Source organism: Osmerus eperlanus, chromosome 18 (assembly GCF_963692335.1).
Source record: "Osmerus eperlanus chromosome 18, fOsmEpe2.1, whole genome shotgun sequence".
In the NCBI taxonomy this organism is placed as follows: Eukaryota; Metazoa; Chordata; class Actinopteri; order Osmeriformes; family Osmeridae; genus Osmerus; species Osmerus eperlanus.
In genome coordinates, this window is record NC_085035.1 from 14,025,246 (window position 1) to 14,038,629 (window position 13,384).

At 42.4% G+C, this 13,384-nt stretch overlaps 1 protein-coding gene across 3 annotated transcripts in view; it reads right to left on the reverse strand.

The window, feature by feature from the left end:
• Window positions 1–4,919: 4,919 nt before the first annotated feature.
• Window positions 4,920–13,384, reverse strand: part of dym (dymeclin) — a 100,833-nt gene continuing 92,368 nt past the window's right edge. The window contains exons 15-17 of one of the 3 annotated variants that reach the window (XM_062484696.1): window positions 9,878–10,060; window positions 8,645–8,758; window positions 4,920–6,499 (exon numbers count right to left, since the gene is read on the reverse strand). In XM_062484696.1, coding sequence (XP_062340680.1) covers window positions 6,350–6,499; window positions 8,645–8,758; window positions 9,878–10,060 — 447 coding nt within the window. In that variant the 3' untranslated portion in view covers window positions 4,920–6,349. Of the gene's footprint in view, window positions 6,500–8,644; window positions 8,776–9,877; window positions 10,061–13,384 lie in introns of those variants that run through there. The other 2 variants (XM_062484697.1, XM_062484698.1) reach the window with 2 other exon arrangements.

A 13,384-nucleotide genomic window follows, 5' to 3' on the forward strand; every position in this document is an offset into this window, starting at 1 on the left:
TCGTTTTAACCTTTTCTAGTTACTGACGTTACAAATATTGTAGGGTATTTGAATGGGAAAAATATTGTGGAAGTTATTTAATGTAGCCTACCTACTACATGTACTGTATGTGAAGGAATATGCTATTTAAATAGCCTAACTGTTTCAAAGTAGACAGAGAAACAGATTTTGCTCAAATGATTATAATTGAAAATGAGATCACGGATATGGAGACCGTAGTCATTGTTGCCAAGAGACAACTCGCTTCAGTGAAACAGTGAGCCTGTAGTGTAGACAACATAACTTGGCCTATTGAGCTGTACAAGCTGTACAAGATACTGTATGCAAGCCATTCATGCAAGATCAGGGGGAAGCAAGCTCACCCAGACCATGTCAGGGATTAGGTTGGAGGCAGGTTAGCTTCAGACTAGTTTGGCGTGTGAACCTTTTTAGAGCACAATGGATCCTGCAATTGCTTTTCAATGGTTTCACTTATCTTTGCTCCTTTACTATACTATACTTCTTTGAGTATACGGTAGGTTAGGGTGATAAGTCCTGAAGCAAATCTCTTTGAGAGCAGGTTAGCCAAATACAAGTGTAGTTAATGGTTTCTATCATTTGAAATATGACTCAATTATATATTTTTTTATTACATCCAGTTTTTCTGGTCATAAGTAAACCTTTCCCAGCATGTGTGTAGAAACATTGTTTACATTTACATTTAGTCATTTAGCAGACGCTCTTATCCAGAGCGACTTACAGTAAGTACAGGGACATTCTCCCCCGAGGCAAGTAGGGTGAAGTGCCTTGCCCAAGGACACAACGTCAGTCGGCATGACCGGGAATCGAACTGGCAACCTTCGGATTACTAGCCCGATTCCCTCACCACTTAGCCACCTGACTCCCTTGTTTAAGGACATTCCAGGCTACACTCCACCGGACAAAGATCACAAGTCACCTGAATACAACCTTTCCCTCCTTGTCTGACAGTCATCTATCATGCTCATGAAATATGCTCTTTCAGGTGTCTGGTACCGGGTGGTACTATGGCAGAGCCTCAGCTATTCCATCCCTCACTCTTACTCCAACTCCCAGAGGGCTGTGCGGGTCCATTCATCTTCCTCCTGTCACCTGAAATGGAAGCCCTGGGTAAGGTGACCCCAATGCGGGAACAAGGAGCATGTCACTTTGCAAAGGCTTGAGCCATCTGGCGTGGGGCCCGGGCAGAGGTGTGACGAGAGTTGGGCGGGTTGATGTGATACGAGGGCGACAACCAATCTGGAAATGAAGAGCCCCACTCTACATCAGGGGTCCCCAAACTACGGCCCGCCCACGCATTTGGACCGGCCCTCTGAACAATGCCAGAGACATGTTTTTTTGTTTGTTTTTTATTTTTAAAAAGTTCACACTGATTATTTTTGCATACCTAAGTAAATATTTTGATTTCAATAGCAATGAATATGAAAAAAGGTCATTACAATAGTAATAATGCTCTTTTAATAGGCTATATACCCCTTGATATGTACGGATGTATGGTGCATAACAAAATAATAAACCAATCTAGCATAATAAATACATTTGAAGTCATACAATCTCAACAATAATACTGGCAGTTACTCCGGCCCATGTAATTTTCTGTTACAGACCGACCCGGTCCCACATTAAAGAAAGGAAAATTATCTGGCCCTCGCAGAAAAAAGTTTGGGGACCCCTGATCTACATGATCCTGCTCAAAAAGTGGGCAATTCTTTACATCCATCTTTATTCGTATAAAAAATTTGAATATCAGGCATAGGAGCCCACTTAATATACAGTATTTCTTCGATTAAACGCCGCCCTCGAATAAACACCGCCCTCGAATAAACGCAGCACCAAAAATGAAAATTGTGTAATAAACGCCACCCTCGAGTAAACGCTGCACCAAAAAAAATCATAAAACGGTTATTTAATTGGTTAGATTAAAACACAGTATTATTACACAAGTAAATCACAAGTGTATAATTCCCTCGAAGCACTGGCAGACACAAGTGGCTTTCTTGCTACAGGTTTGAAGCTTCTTCTCCAAATCCACCGTGAAAACTAAACCCACAGTATAACGAGAAAATAAAGACCACATTAGCCTAATATGAACATACAATGACATGCGCAGCATGTAAATAACGTTCACCAAAGTAAAATACAGACACAAACAACATACCTTGTTGGCTGCATGCTGTACACAAGGGAATAGAGGTTTCCTTAGATCGCTAACATCCGATAACAACCTTAAAGGGGTGATTGACTAGGTTTTTGGGGTATTTCACACTGTTCCTTAAGGTCTCTGAATAGGGTATGTAACATTGGTTGGGCTGAAAATGGCCCGGGTGCTGTTCTATGCCCCCTGATGCTTCCTGTGAATTTGTCCCGGGAAAAAATGCTAGGTTTTCTCCTTTTATGGTATGCTCATGAATATATAGATGAGCTGCGTGCTGATTGGTTGGTTTACATAGGGTGACCAGACATCCTCTTTTAACCGGACATGTCCTCTTTTCGAGACCTAAAAAATGCGTCCGGCAGGGATTCCAAAACCGGGATTCTGCCTCGTCGGATATTTGTGTTTCTCTGGGTCTTTCACAAACTATTACGCCCTTACAAGTTTTGGAAAGGGTATCTCCCTTACGTTCCACCTTCTTGCGCGAGCTCTGACTGTAGAGAGAACTGTCATTTTGATCAGATAGTGCGGCATGCAATACACGACCGGTATACCCCTCTTTTCAGCAACAGCTTCATAGCAAATCCTGCTTTACATTGTCCCAGGTTTTCAAAACTGTCCTCGGTGAAATGGTTTGAGCAAATGTGTAATTGAGGGTCGAACTGCACAGGGATCTTCTCATAGACAAACATCACAGCCCGTCGAGTGTTTGGTTCCTTAGGAAGACTCTGAAAAGTGTCAGCATTCCCTGTACAGCCTGGAACACTGCATTTACCACCGTAGTCCATTTTCAATATGCTACAAAAACGTTATTCTTTGTAATTCTGTGGAAGCACACAGAGCAGCACGCAGCAAATTTTGGGGCGTGACAAAGGTACAGACCAGAGCCAAAAAAGGTGGAGCCACCGAACTGACGTCAGTTTGGTGTTTTTTTCAAAACCTACCGTTTTACAGATACATTTTTTAAATTGTGAGATTTGCATAGGAATCAACTTTCATCAACCCCAAGTTCGCATGCTACAGATCTGTTGCTGGTGGTGAGTGCTTTCTGCACAGCTTTCTGTTTGAAAGCTGAAGTGTAAGAACGTTTCGGCACGCTGCATCAGATTTCTACACAATTTAGACACGCGCGGCTTCAATTTCTTAGGCTTTGTGTTTGACCTCATTGTCTATTCTTTGTTTGTCTATGTCCGCACTGCAGCTGCAATTCTCTAAATCTCTCTTACTAATTAAACCCGCTGTCGAATAAACGCCTCCCTCGAATAAACGCTGCACCAAAAATGATCATTGTGCAATAATCGCTGCTGCATTTATTCGAAGAAATACGGTAGATGGATTACAGTGTAAAATTACCCCTGGAAACAGCTTTGTTAGTACACCACAGCCCATTTCTCCTAGTACTCAATTGAGCAGGTCCTGACCAGCCCACCAGAACCGGACCCGTATACGCCACCACAGTTGCCCGACCAATGCATGCACATTGTGTTTGACGTGATGCTAATTCCACAGTTCCACACGTAATGCGAGCGTGCACAATTTTTGGGCCTTTATCAGAGCGAAAAAATATTTTTTGGAGCTTTATGTAAAATAAACACAGCCGTTTTTCAATTGGTGAAACCTTGTCTCTTAATTTTTCAGCACCACCCTTACGTTTCTTAGCCTGGTTTTCCATCGTTATATAAGGTGTGTTCGACATTGACTTCGGCTGCATGAAACAACCGGCGAGAGTTGCCGCTTGCAGTCGGGGAGGCATTAAAAACCTCCTTAAAGTAGGACATTCCTGCTTCTCGTAGTTTGCTGCGTTGACGTCAGTCATGGCCGATCAGAATTCACTGCTTCAAGTCAGCCGGCGCTGCATGAAGTCGCACACACCTAGTAGGTGCGTTCGACATGGACTGACTTCATGCAGCACCGCAGCCGGCTGCAGGCGGCTGACTTGAAACAGTGAATTCTGGTTAGACTTTTTGTCCGACTTGAGACGGCGCTGAGGCTAGGTGACTGTGACGTAGCCATCAAAGAGATCGATTCGAGAACTGCCGGCTGTGTAGCCAAGCGCATTTTCTCAAGAGCAACTGCATGGGTTCTAATGACGACACAACTATTTCATTATTGGCCAGACTCACACACGACAAATTTGACGCATGTTTTGTAATTATTCTGACACCTTCAGTTTCGCCAATACTCAAATCCGGACCAAACTGTTTAATTGAATAAAAAATGTGTTTAAGAAAGGGTTTCAGTCCGCCTAACGGAAAGACTAAGTTTAATTATAAATAAAGAGAAGTAAGCAAACAGCGCTTGATCGGCCATGACGCAACGCAGCAAACCACAAGAAGCTGGAATGTCCGACTTCACAGAGCCTTTTTTAAAGTCCTCCCCGACTGCAAGCGGCTACTCTCGCCGGTCGTTTCATGCAGCCGCAGTCCATTGTCTCTACTGGCTAGCTTTCGATCTGTCAGTGTCACTGTCGTGTGTAAGCGAGACAAAGGCTGCATAGACGTTCATTTGGAATAGACCAACCGGCCTGGGGGAAAGGGGGGCCGGCCGGCCACCCGTGTTGCTCAATCTTCTGGCAACATTTTTATTAGTAGTTAGTTAAATCATAAGGCAAGCGGCCCTCCAGCCCAGAAGTGTTTCGGCCCACCGGGAAGTCCGCTACTGTAGACACATCACTCTAATAGTTGTAATAGAGGACAATAGAGATAGGAGAAATGCTTTCAGGTGTTCATAAACTGACCACTACATAAAAAAAGTTTCCCACCTATTTTAATCACTTTTTCATTCAGATAAAATAAGTTATATAAAAGCAGATACAGGGAACACAATTTGTAATCTCAAATCTACATTTCTATACCATAGCAGTATACCTCGTCACTCATTTCATTACCTGAGTGAAGTAACATTCACCCTTGAAACCAAATAAATACAACTAGTTCTTAAAGGCGCTCCAAAAAACCTTCAGTCACTGTCCAGTAAGAACGAACTGTTACAAGATACAAGAATGACGAGTCAAACGCGTCTGTTGTGTAACAGAATAATTTTAACTCTAATATGTGCCTGAAAAAAGATAAATTTCTGCCACACAGTAGAATACTTGGGCACAGGCAACAAACATGCAATTTGTATTAGTCTGGAAAATAATATGCATGCATTCCCTGACCTGACCAACATCTTATAATTATCTGTACATGGATACAGGTGACAGTAAGAAAGAAAAAAAGGAAAAGGAAAGTCATGTGCTGTTCTTTAAGTAAATTAAAACCTCAAAACCTAAAAAAAAGTCTGTGTAAAAAATATAATCAGTCACATGTTGTCATGTATGTTTTGGTGGGCAAATATCCAAACAATTACATGGAAATAAATATGTAAATAAAAAATTACTAAATAAAACATGCTTAGTAAACAAATTAAATTGGCAGACAACTGTAGACAGAAGAACACAAGTCTTCCATCAACAGCAGAGTTGGTCACTTGCAGCCAAACAATGCTTCAATAGGCTAACGGAGACGCAACAACACAAATAAATCAAACTGAGGGGGAACAAGGGGCCACACCTTTAAACCACTCATAATATCTGACTGTGTGGTTAACACGTGAGAACTGAGAGGAGTTCTAAAACCCAATAGCCACAAACATATGATCATACACTGTTTTTGGAACCATCTCTCCTAAATGTATAAATAGCCTTTTTAACCTTAACTGTGTTGCTAGGAAGCGCGCTTTTATCAAACATTGCTGGATTAGAAACAAAACCGTTATCTGAGAATACTTTTTTTTGTGAGGTAAAAACTCCCAATAATTTTGGAAAGACACTCCTGACATTTCAGTCTTTGAAGATTGTCGTCCCCCAAATTCAGTGCACTTGCACGAGGTGGGACTGGGGGGCTATCACATCAAATATCAGAGAAGTGATTAATATAACTTTTTACATCTTCCAAAGGTACCCATCCTGTGACAGAGACCAAGGTGGTCAAAATCAAGCACACCTATATTATTTAGCCGAGTAACTGGGCTGTAAATAGAGGTGTGGAATCACATCAGGGTCTGTTAGATATAAGCATGAGGAGGAGGGTGAGGAAGAGGACAACCAAGGTTGTCCTGAATCCTTCAGGGTAGAGGCACTTCCAAATCAGCACACATGCACACACATAAATGGACAGACCCTTTACCCTAACACACTCAACCAGAGTCCATGCTGAAAAGTTCGATGCCCTGTGGCTGCCAATGGAGACCCACTCCGGAGTTGAAGACCAGTGACCAGACGTAGGGGATGAAGAAGTCCTCAGGCTGGTCCTCTTCCACGTACTTGAACTTCAGGTCAGGAAACTTCTGCACACAAGAAAAACACACAACTTGTATTACAAAATAACTTCACCTCTGCTAATTAAGATAGGGTTGCTCTGTGCAGGAGACAAAGTTTCAAACAAACACACCAGCATGAACATACTTGAATGTATTTTTAATACAGGCGGATGCACTTCAAGATGTATTTGCTGTGCTACATTAGAGACACAAGGACCAGTAACTGTTCGAGACTGAAGTAGTTTCAGGTTTTTTTGGAGATGTCAATGATAGTGGTAATCATATTTGTAATTCCAACCGTCTCTGAGGCAAAGGTATTACAGCTTGCTAGGTGACATAAATGTCACTGAGACTAGACCTTTGAAAAAGCCCCAGTTACCATGCAAGTGTCCCTCTCCAGACACGACACCCATCCCAGCCATTAAGAAGCTAGAAATCGCTGAAAAGTGTTGGTGAAGGGAGAAGCTTCTGGGCTACCCACCCGCTAATCCTCCCACAGAACGCTACCTGAAGAGAGCTCCTACAGCGGACTCCATCTTTAGTTTCAAATGACACTTGATGCCCCAGGTCACAGAGTTTGTTAGTGGGAGATCTGCTTAAAGAATAACCTGAGGACAAGGCACACAAAATCCGGTTGACCTTCACTTTTCTTCTCATGTCTGCGACTATTCACACAACACTACGACTGGGATCATATCGTATAATGGACAGACAGAGGCAGAGGGAATGGAGAACACAATACTGCGTTTAGGCAACACCCCTTGCCACTTAGTGATTTGTCGCATCCCCCCATGGATGTTTGGCCGTGGTGCAGACCAGGCATATGGACTGTCAGAATTACCCATGTTGGAAATCAGCTAATTGGAACACAGAACAGCAGCCCCAAAAACCCCCCCCCCCCAGCCAGAATCCACCCTGTTCTGGCTAGTCAGAAGCTGTAACAGATAAGAAGAGAACACCAAGGGGTCTCTCTCTCTTTCTTTAAGTGATTTGAGAGAGTAGTTATGAGGAGCATTTTGATAATTTCATACAACATTAATCCTGGAGTGATTGTGGTGCCTTCGTCACAGGGTGTGTTCCTTTTAAAGACATACACAGATTTCACATTTGTGGGGAGACAATGAGTGCTCGCAATAGGATGGAGACAAGGATAATTCAACAATCTTTTTCATATCGGATCGGAGATTGCAATAAGGCGTCTCTGATGGCAACACAATAGAGGGTTAATAAACTATTCGATCTTTTTTTCACATTCCTGCCTTGTTTTGGGGGGTTGGTTTCACCGGATAAGCAGGCAGCATGAGACAACCACTTCCCACCGCCCCAGAGGTTCTGCTGAGAGGCATTTCAAGAGCTTTTGCTAAGGGGCATGGCTGTCTGGGGCATTAAGGAACATGACAGTTTCTTGAAGATTATCAAGCACCCCTTAATACCCCAAGTGCAGTTTCAGACTAATGTATCTTCCAAAAAAGTACTGAGCATAGAACATGCAACACATGATGAAACACGCAATTAAAGAGTCCAGGTTGCGTAGGCTGGGGGAGAGACAGATGTATGATCCTGTGAGTGCCAGGGGATACATATTTCCTCTCTGATTAATAGCGGGGAGCAGGGCATTGTGGGTAGAGTCATCCCGCCAGGAGTGCCAAGTAACGAGGCGCGCGTCAAAGATTTATGCTCCCCTGGATTCAATATTCCTGTGACAAAGTGTCCCCCTCTGCCCCATCTCCTTGAAATGTCATTACCTGCACATATTCAACTTGGAAGGAACGATGGGTGAGCAGGAGCCATTAATGCTTATGAAGGTTGGTCTGGCCTTTGCCCCCCCCCCCCACTTCCTCCCACCCACCTCCCTATCTAATTCTCTCTCTCCACCTCCTTTTTCTATTGGTCGACCTCCACCCATGAGCACAGCCTGTTTACCCATGCAGCGAGACAGACGCAAAGTGAGAGACAAAGAGAGAAAAACGATGACAGACTGACAGACAGTGGGAGAGAATAAAATGTGGGAGGGAGAGAGAGAGTGAGAATTATAAAGATAGAGGGAAAGAAAGAAGAGACAGACAAACAGACATAGTGCTAGTTTAAAGGACAAATACAGTGGCCATACTAGTCAGATTGACATGGGATTGTAAGTGGGGTTCACACGGTTAGGGAAGGTTGTGCATTTACCTTAAGGCGATCTTTTGGGAGGGCCTGGGCACCCTTCATGATGACTTCCTGGACACGCTCCACTGATAGGTCCGTCCCTGCCTGCTCCAGACGCTGACTGAAAAAGCCAATCACCTGAGGGGGCCAGGCAACTAAATCAGACAACAGATTCCACTAAAAAATATATATGACATATAACAAATTCATTTTAGAGTATCACTGACAAAATTAGTCTTTCCAGTGATTCAACAACACAGATGACAAGACTGTGCACTCAATATGTTGAATTGTCAGTCAGTATTGCAGCTTGATGTTATCAAAGGACTGTCTGAAACTTCTTGTGACATCTGGATCATAAGTCTTTTAATCCAGAGCTTTGGTTGCAACACATTAACTAAATTATGACAATGGGTGCAACTTGAAGCAACATAACTACAATACAGTACAGCACAGATGAGACAGGTACAGATTTCCAAGACAGTTAAGCCTTGGTGGTGATCAGCCTGACTTTTTTCCTTGTGAGCCTAGGATACTGTATAGTACAGAACACAACTCTTCACTGAGAACGACAAACACACAACTCAGTACTAATAGTACAACCAATGCTATTTAGGCTATGCAGTGTGAGTGCCTGTATGTTGGTCCACTGATGCTTCTATGGGAGGGTAGCTCGAAGCGTCTTTCTTCCTGTCTCTAGATACTGGAGCACAATGAACGACAGCTCCGTACAACATTATCAAGATTTCAGGGTTAATATTTTAAACAAGCAGATGCTTCGGAATTTTTTTATTCATTAAAACACTCTGCCGGAGCTCTACGTGGAGCTTGGTTGTGTTTAATGTTACTGAGTAAGTCTTCCTGCCTTAAGAGTGTCTCATGGGGTCTGATGACAGTCTCAGACCCATGGCTTCCCTTTGTATTTCTGACATAAGGGTGTTTCTATCTGTACTACAAAGTTTTGTGGACTACCAGCCTTTATTGAGCGATTCTAGGTCTAGAAGACCACAGGGGAGGGAGAGAGATACTCTACACCAAGTTAGCATATAACTATTAGAGTATGATATCTCAGGGGGTTAACCAACTTCTGTGTTGCAGGCCCTTTACTTTCTACTTTCTCTATAGTTTTTTATGAACTGGCCTACTGAAACCCTATTTTGTGGGAGTCAATCTCAACAGTGGTTCTAAATAAAAGATCTGAGTAGTCCAGTTCATGTGAGCAGTTCTAAGAAGTGGCTCTGAGAGCTAGGTTCTGACCATGTCCAGGTTCTGCATGATGTCCTGGAAAGAAGGGTGCATTCTGAATTGTTCAAATAGCTCCCTTTTGTAGAGGAGGGCATACACCAGGTTGGGGTTGTGGTGCAGTGAGTTGGACAGGCAAGAGTTGATGATCTCCAACATCATACGGATCACCTCCTCGATCACATTCAGATCCTGGGCCTGGGGACAAGACACAAACACAAATTCAGTCTATACTCATAGTGCATATGAAACAAGAATAAATGGTGGTATCCAGTGGACCCAAAACTGACAAGTTCCACAGGAAGGACTGGCAAATTAGTCACGCTGATGGAGGACCATTGTGACGCAGTGGTGGAGATTTTCTTAATTTTTTTTGTGTAAACGTAAATACTTTTACAAAAGTATTCACTTCAATGACTGTTCCCTCTTCCTGCTAACCCTACCATTGTAGGACAGACATTAACACATATACACCAATGTGTAAACAGCTACATAATCAAATGGGTGCGGGTCACGTTCACATCACAGTGTTCCTGCAATGTTCAAACACCCACACCGTCGGCCGTTGACTACACACTGAAAACTGAGAAGAGTTTTAGCCTGGTCTCTGGACAATTTTAGTTAAATAACTGAACCATCTGTTGTATAGCTATCAGGATGCATGTTCTGTACAGCCTACATGGGCTCCCTAGGCAAGTCTCAAACGTGCTGGAATTCTGTGTTAAAGACTTGACTACAAATCACAAAATATGAAAAAAATCAAAGCCCTCCTGCTTCAAAGCCTGCCTTAAAAGTACCAGGAGAGGTATGTAGCACGGTACAGTACCGTTTACCCTGGTCGGGTCCCACATAGTAAGCAACAGCTTTTGAAGAAAGAACCTACTAGCATAATAGTTGAACACACACTGTTATTTCTTAAAAATGCCTGCAAGAGAAAAAAAGGAGCAACCCCACCAGGGTTTGGTCAGAGGGGTTGTTACAAGGGTGACTCATGGGTGTGCGCAAAACGCAAGAGTCAAGATGCCCCAAAGGGTTTATCTCAGGGAGCTGGCTAATGAAATAAGCTTAACAGGGCCCTTACAGCCTAGTGGATTTAGTACAGAAACTTTTACACACACGCATGGACGGACGCACATATGGATGTGCACGCATACACCATCATCAAACCTCACAGAATTCCTTAAAGATGCTGTAAGGTGGAATTGAAAATGAGTTTTAAGTTCATCACACCACATAAGAATGTGTTGTCAACTACCCATCCAAATTAGAATGAAAAAAACACAGACAAGTATGTTAAATTAGGCTTTGAAATTGTGAGAAAATCAGCCGTCTTCTCTGCTTGTCGCCTGAAGGAGCTGAAGCTCCACCCCCTCAAATGTATTGAATTTAGCAACAACAGCAACACTAGCTAAATAATTTGCAGATATCAGGACAGACCTACCTGCAGTCTGAGTGTTTTATGTGTTCATTACTTTGTCTTTGCATCGTACCAGCTGAGTAACAGAATGCAACCGTCTGTGATCTGACGTAGATAGCTCGCTATGACGTAGATAAGTTGGGTTTTTGCCCCGCCTATACAAAACCTGAGCTGAAAACGGGAGAAAAACTGTTCAATGGTCTAACTCCACATTTCAGTGCGACAAAGTTTTCGCCCTTTGCACATGCTTTCAGGAACTCATTTCACACGTATATAATGTACTGAGAAGCAAATCATGGAATTTTCTTTACAGCATCTTTAAGGCATGTTTCCATGTACTGGTGATCAGTGGTACGATGGAGGGGGTAATAAGCATGATTACTTTCAAGGTGGTAAACAATTGGGCCTGTGACTAAGCTTAGCCTCACAGCAACTTGAAAATGACACTGTGGTAACATCTCCTAGGGGCTGTCCAGACATTATCAGCTGTGCTGGAGCAATGTAATAAGAATTGATGCAAGCCTTGAAATTGCAACCATTTTGGTCGCTTATGCTCCCGAAATTGTATCTGTGCGACTTCAAAATATACTTGGGATTTGTGTGAGTACAAAAATCGTTATAATGCAACCTGTTTTAATTTCTTAACAAAACGCTTGCTAATTAGCCTACTGCACAGTATGTGCCTGCTGTGAGCTGATACAGTGACCGGTCTAACGTTCTATCCAACGTTATATAACCAGGTAAACTTCAGTATCATAACAGTTAAACACATTTTTTGCTGGTGTTCCTAACTTTTTTAAGTTGGGAGCACCGATATCTACCAAGTAAAAAAGTAAATTTCAAGCCCTGGATTGATGGTACGTCTGGGAGCGGAAGGTGGCCCTGGCTCTATAACATCTCCCCACTCTCCACTATGTGTTAGGGATGGGCGGATCGATCCTAAAGTATCGATATTTTCGATACTGGCATTGTATCAAAAGGATCCATTTTCAATTTGAAATCCAGATCCTATCTGGGATTTCTTTTAAACAAGTGATTTTAGAATATTTTTCTAATAGTTGTAGGCCGTATAGTATAGAAATGTACTTAAAATATAACTGCAAGCAGCAATGGCGGATTCCTCCTTCAAAATGGCAAAATGTTGTAAAATTGACATAATAGATAGTTACACTGGGATTAACCAGAAGACTTGAAACTGTAATTTCTGTCAGAATAAAAAAAAAACGATGTTTACCAATGTGTTCATGAGATAAATTACAAGAATAATAATAAATATAGCTGCAAGCAGCGATGCGGGTTCCTCCGCAAAATAGCAAAATATTATAAACATGTACACTGTCGAAGATCGAGAGTTGGACAACAAGAGAGCAAAACTACTTCATGTTTGGCCAACAACAGGCTGAATGGGGATTTGAACTCATGAGCATAAGGTTATAAGCCATTCTCTCTATCCTCTCTGCTACACACCAACTGTTGAGATTGTATGAATAGAAAGGGCAGAGTATTAGCTTTGGGACAAAGGTTAAGAAACGGTTGACATTTCAAGGTGAAATTGCATGAAATTGTGCATGGTATTTCAGAATGATGTCATCCTGTTTAGCTAAACAGATAATCAAAATTATGACAGGCCAAAAGATTCACCATCCCAGCCCATTGAGCTATTCTCAGTGTTGAATATTGTCATGTTCAGTTACTGTATAAAAAAGTAAGCTGTTTCTCCTGTGGTAAGTGTTGTTAGATTCAGCCTAAGTTGAAACTGCTTGTACATTTCCTATAAAAACGGGATGACTGGGTTGCTGCTGTAAAGAATAACTTTCTCATCGTTTTTTTAACAGGTTGTTTGGAGTGCCATAACTTGTCATGGAAGGGAATTTTAAATCATGCCTAGCATCAGTGGGAATGTGTCCTGGCTTAGGTTACTGAAATGAATTTGTGCAACAGGCAAGGGATCCACCTGAGCAATCAATTTACTTCATTAGAGATAACCATTAGAGTTATCTCTACCATGCGTCGACTACAAGTAGCTAGCTACTGTGGTGAACCTGGCTTGTTTTGCAGTGGTTTACACAGTCTCGCTAAACAGATGATCAGAGTGTTGTGATGGG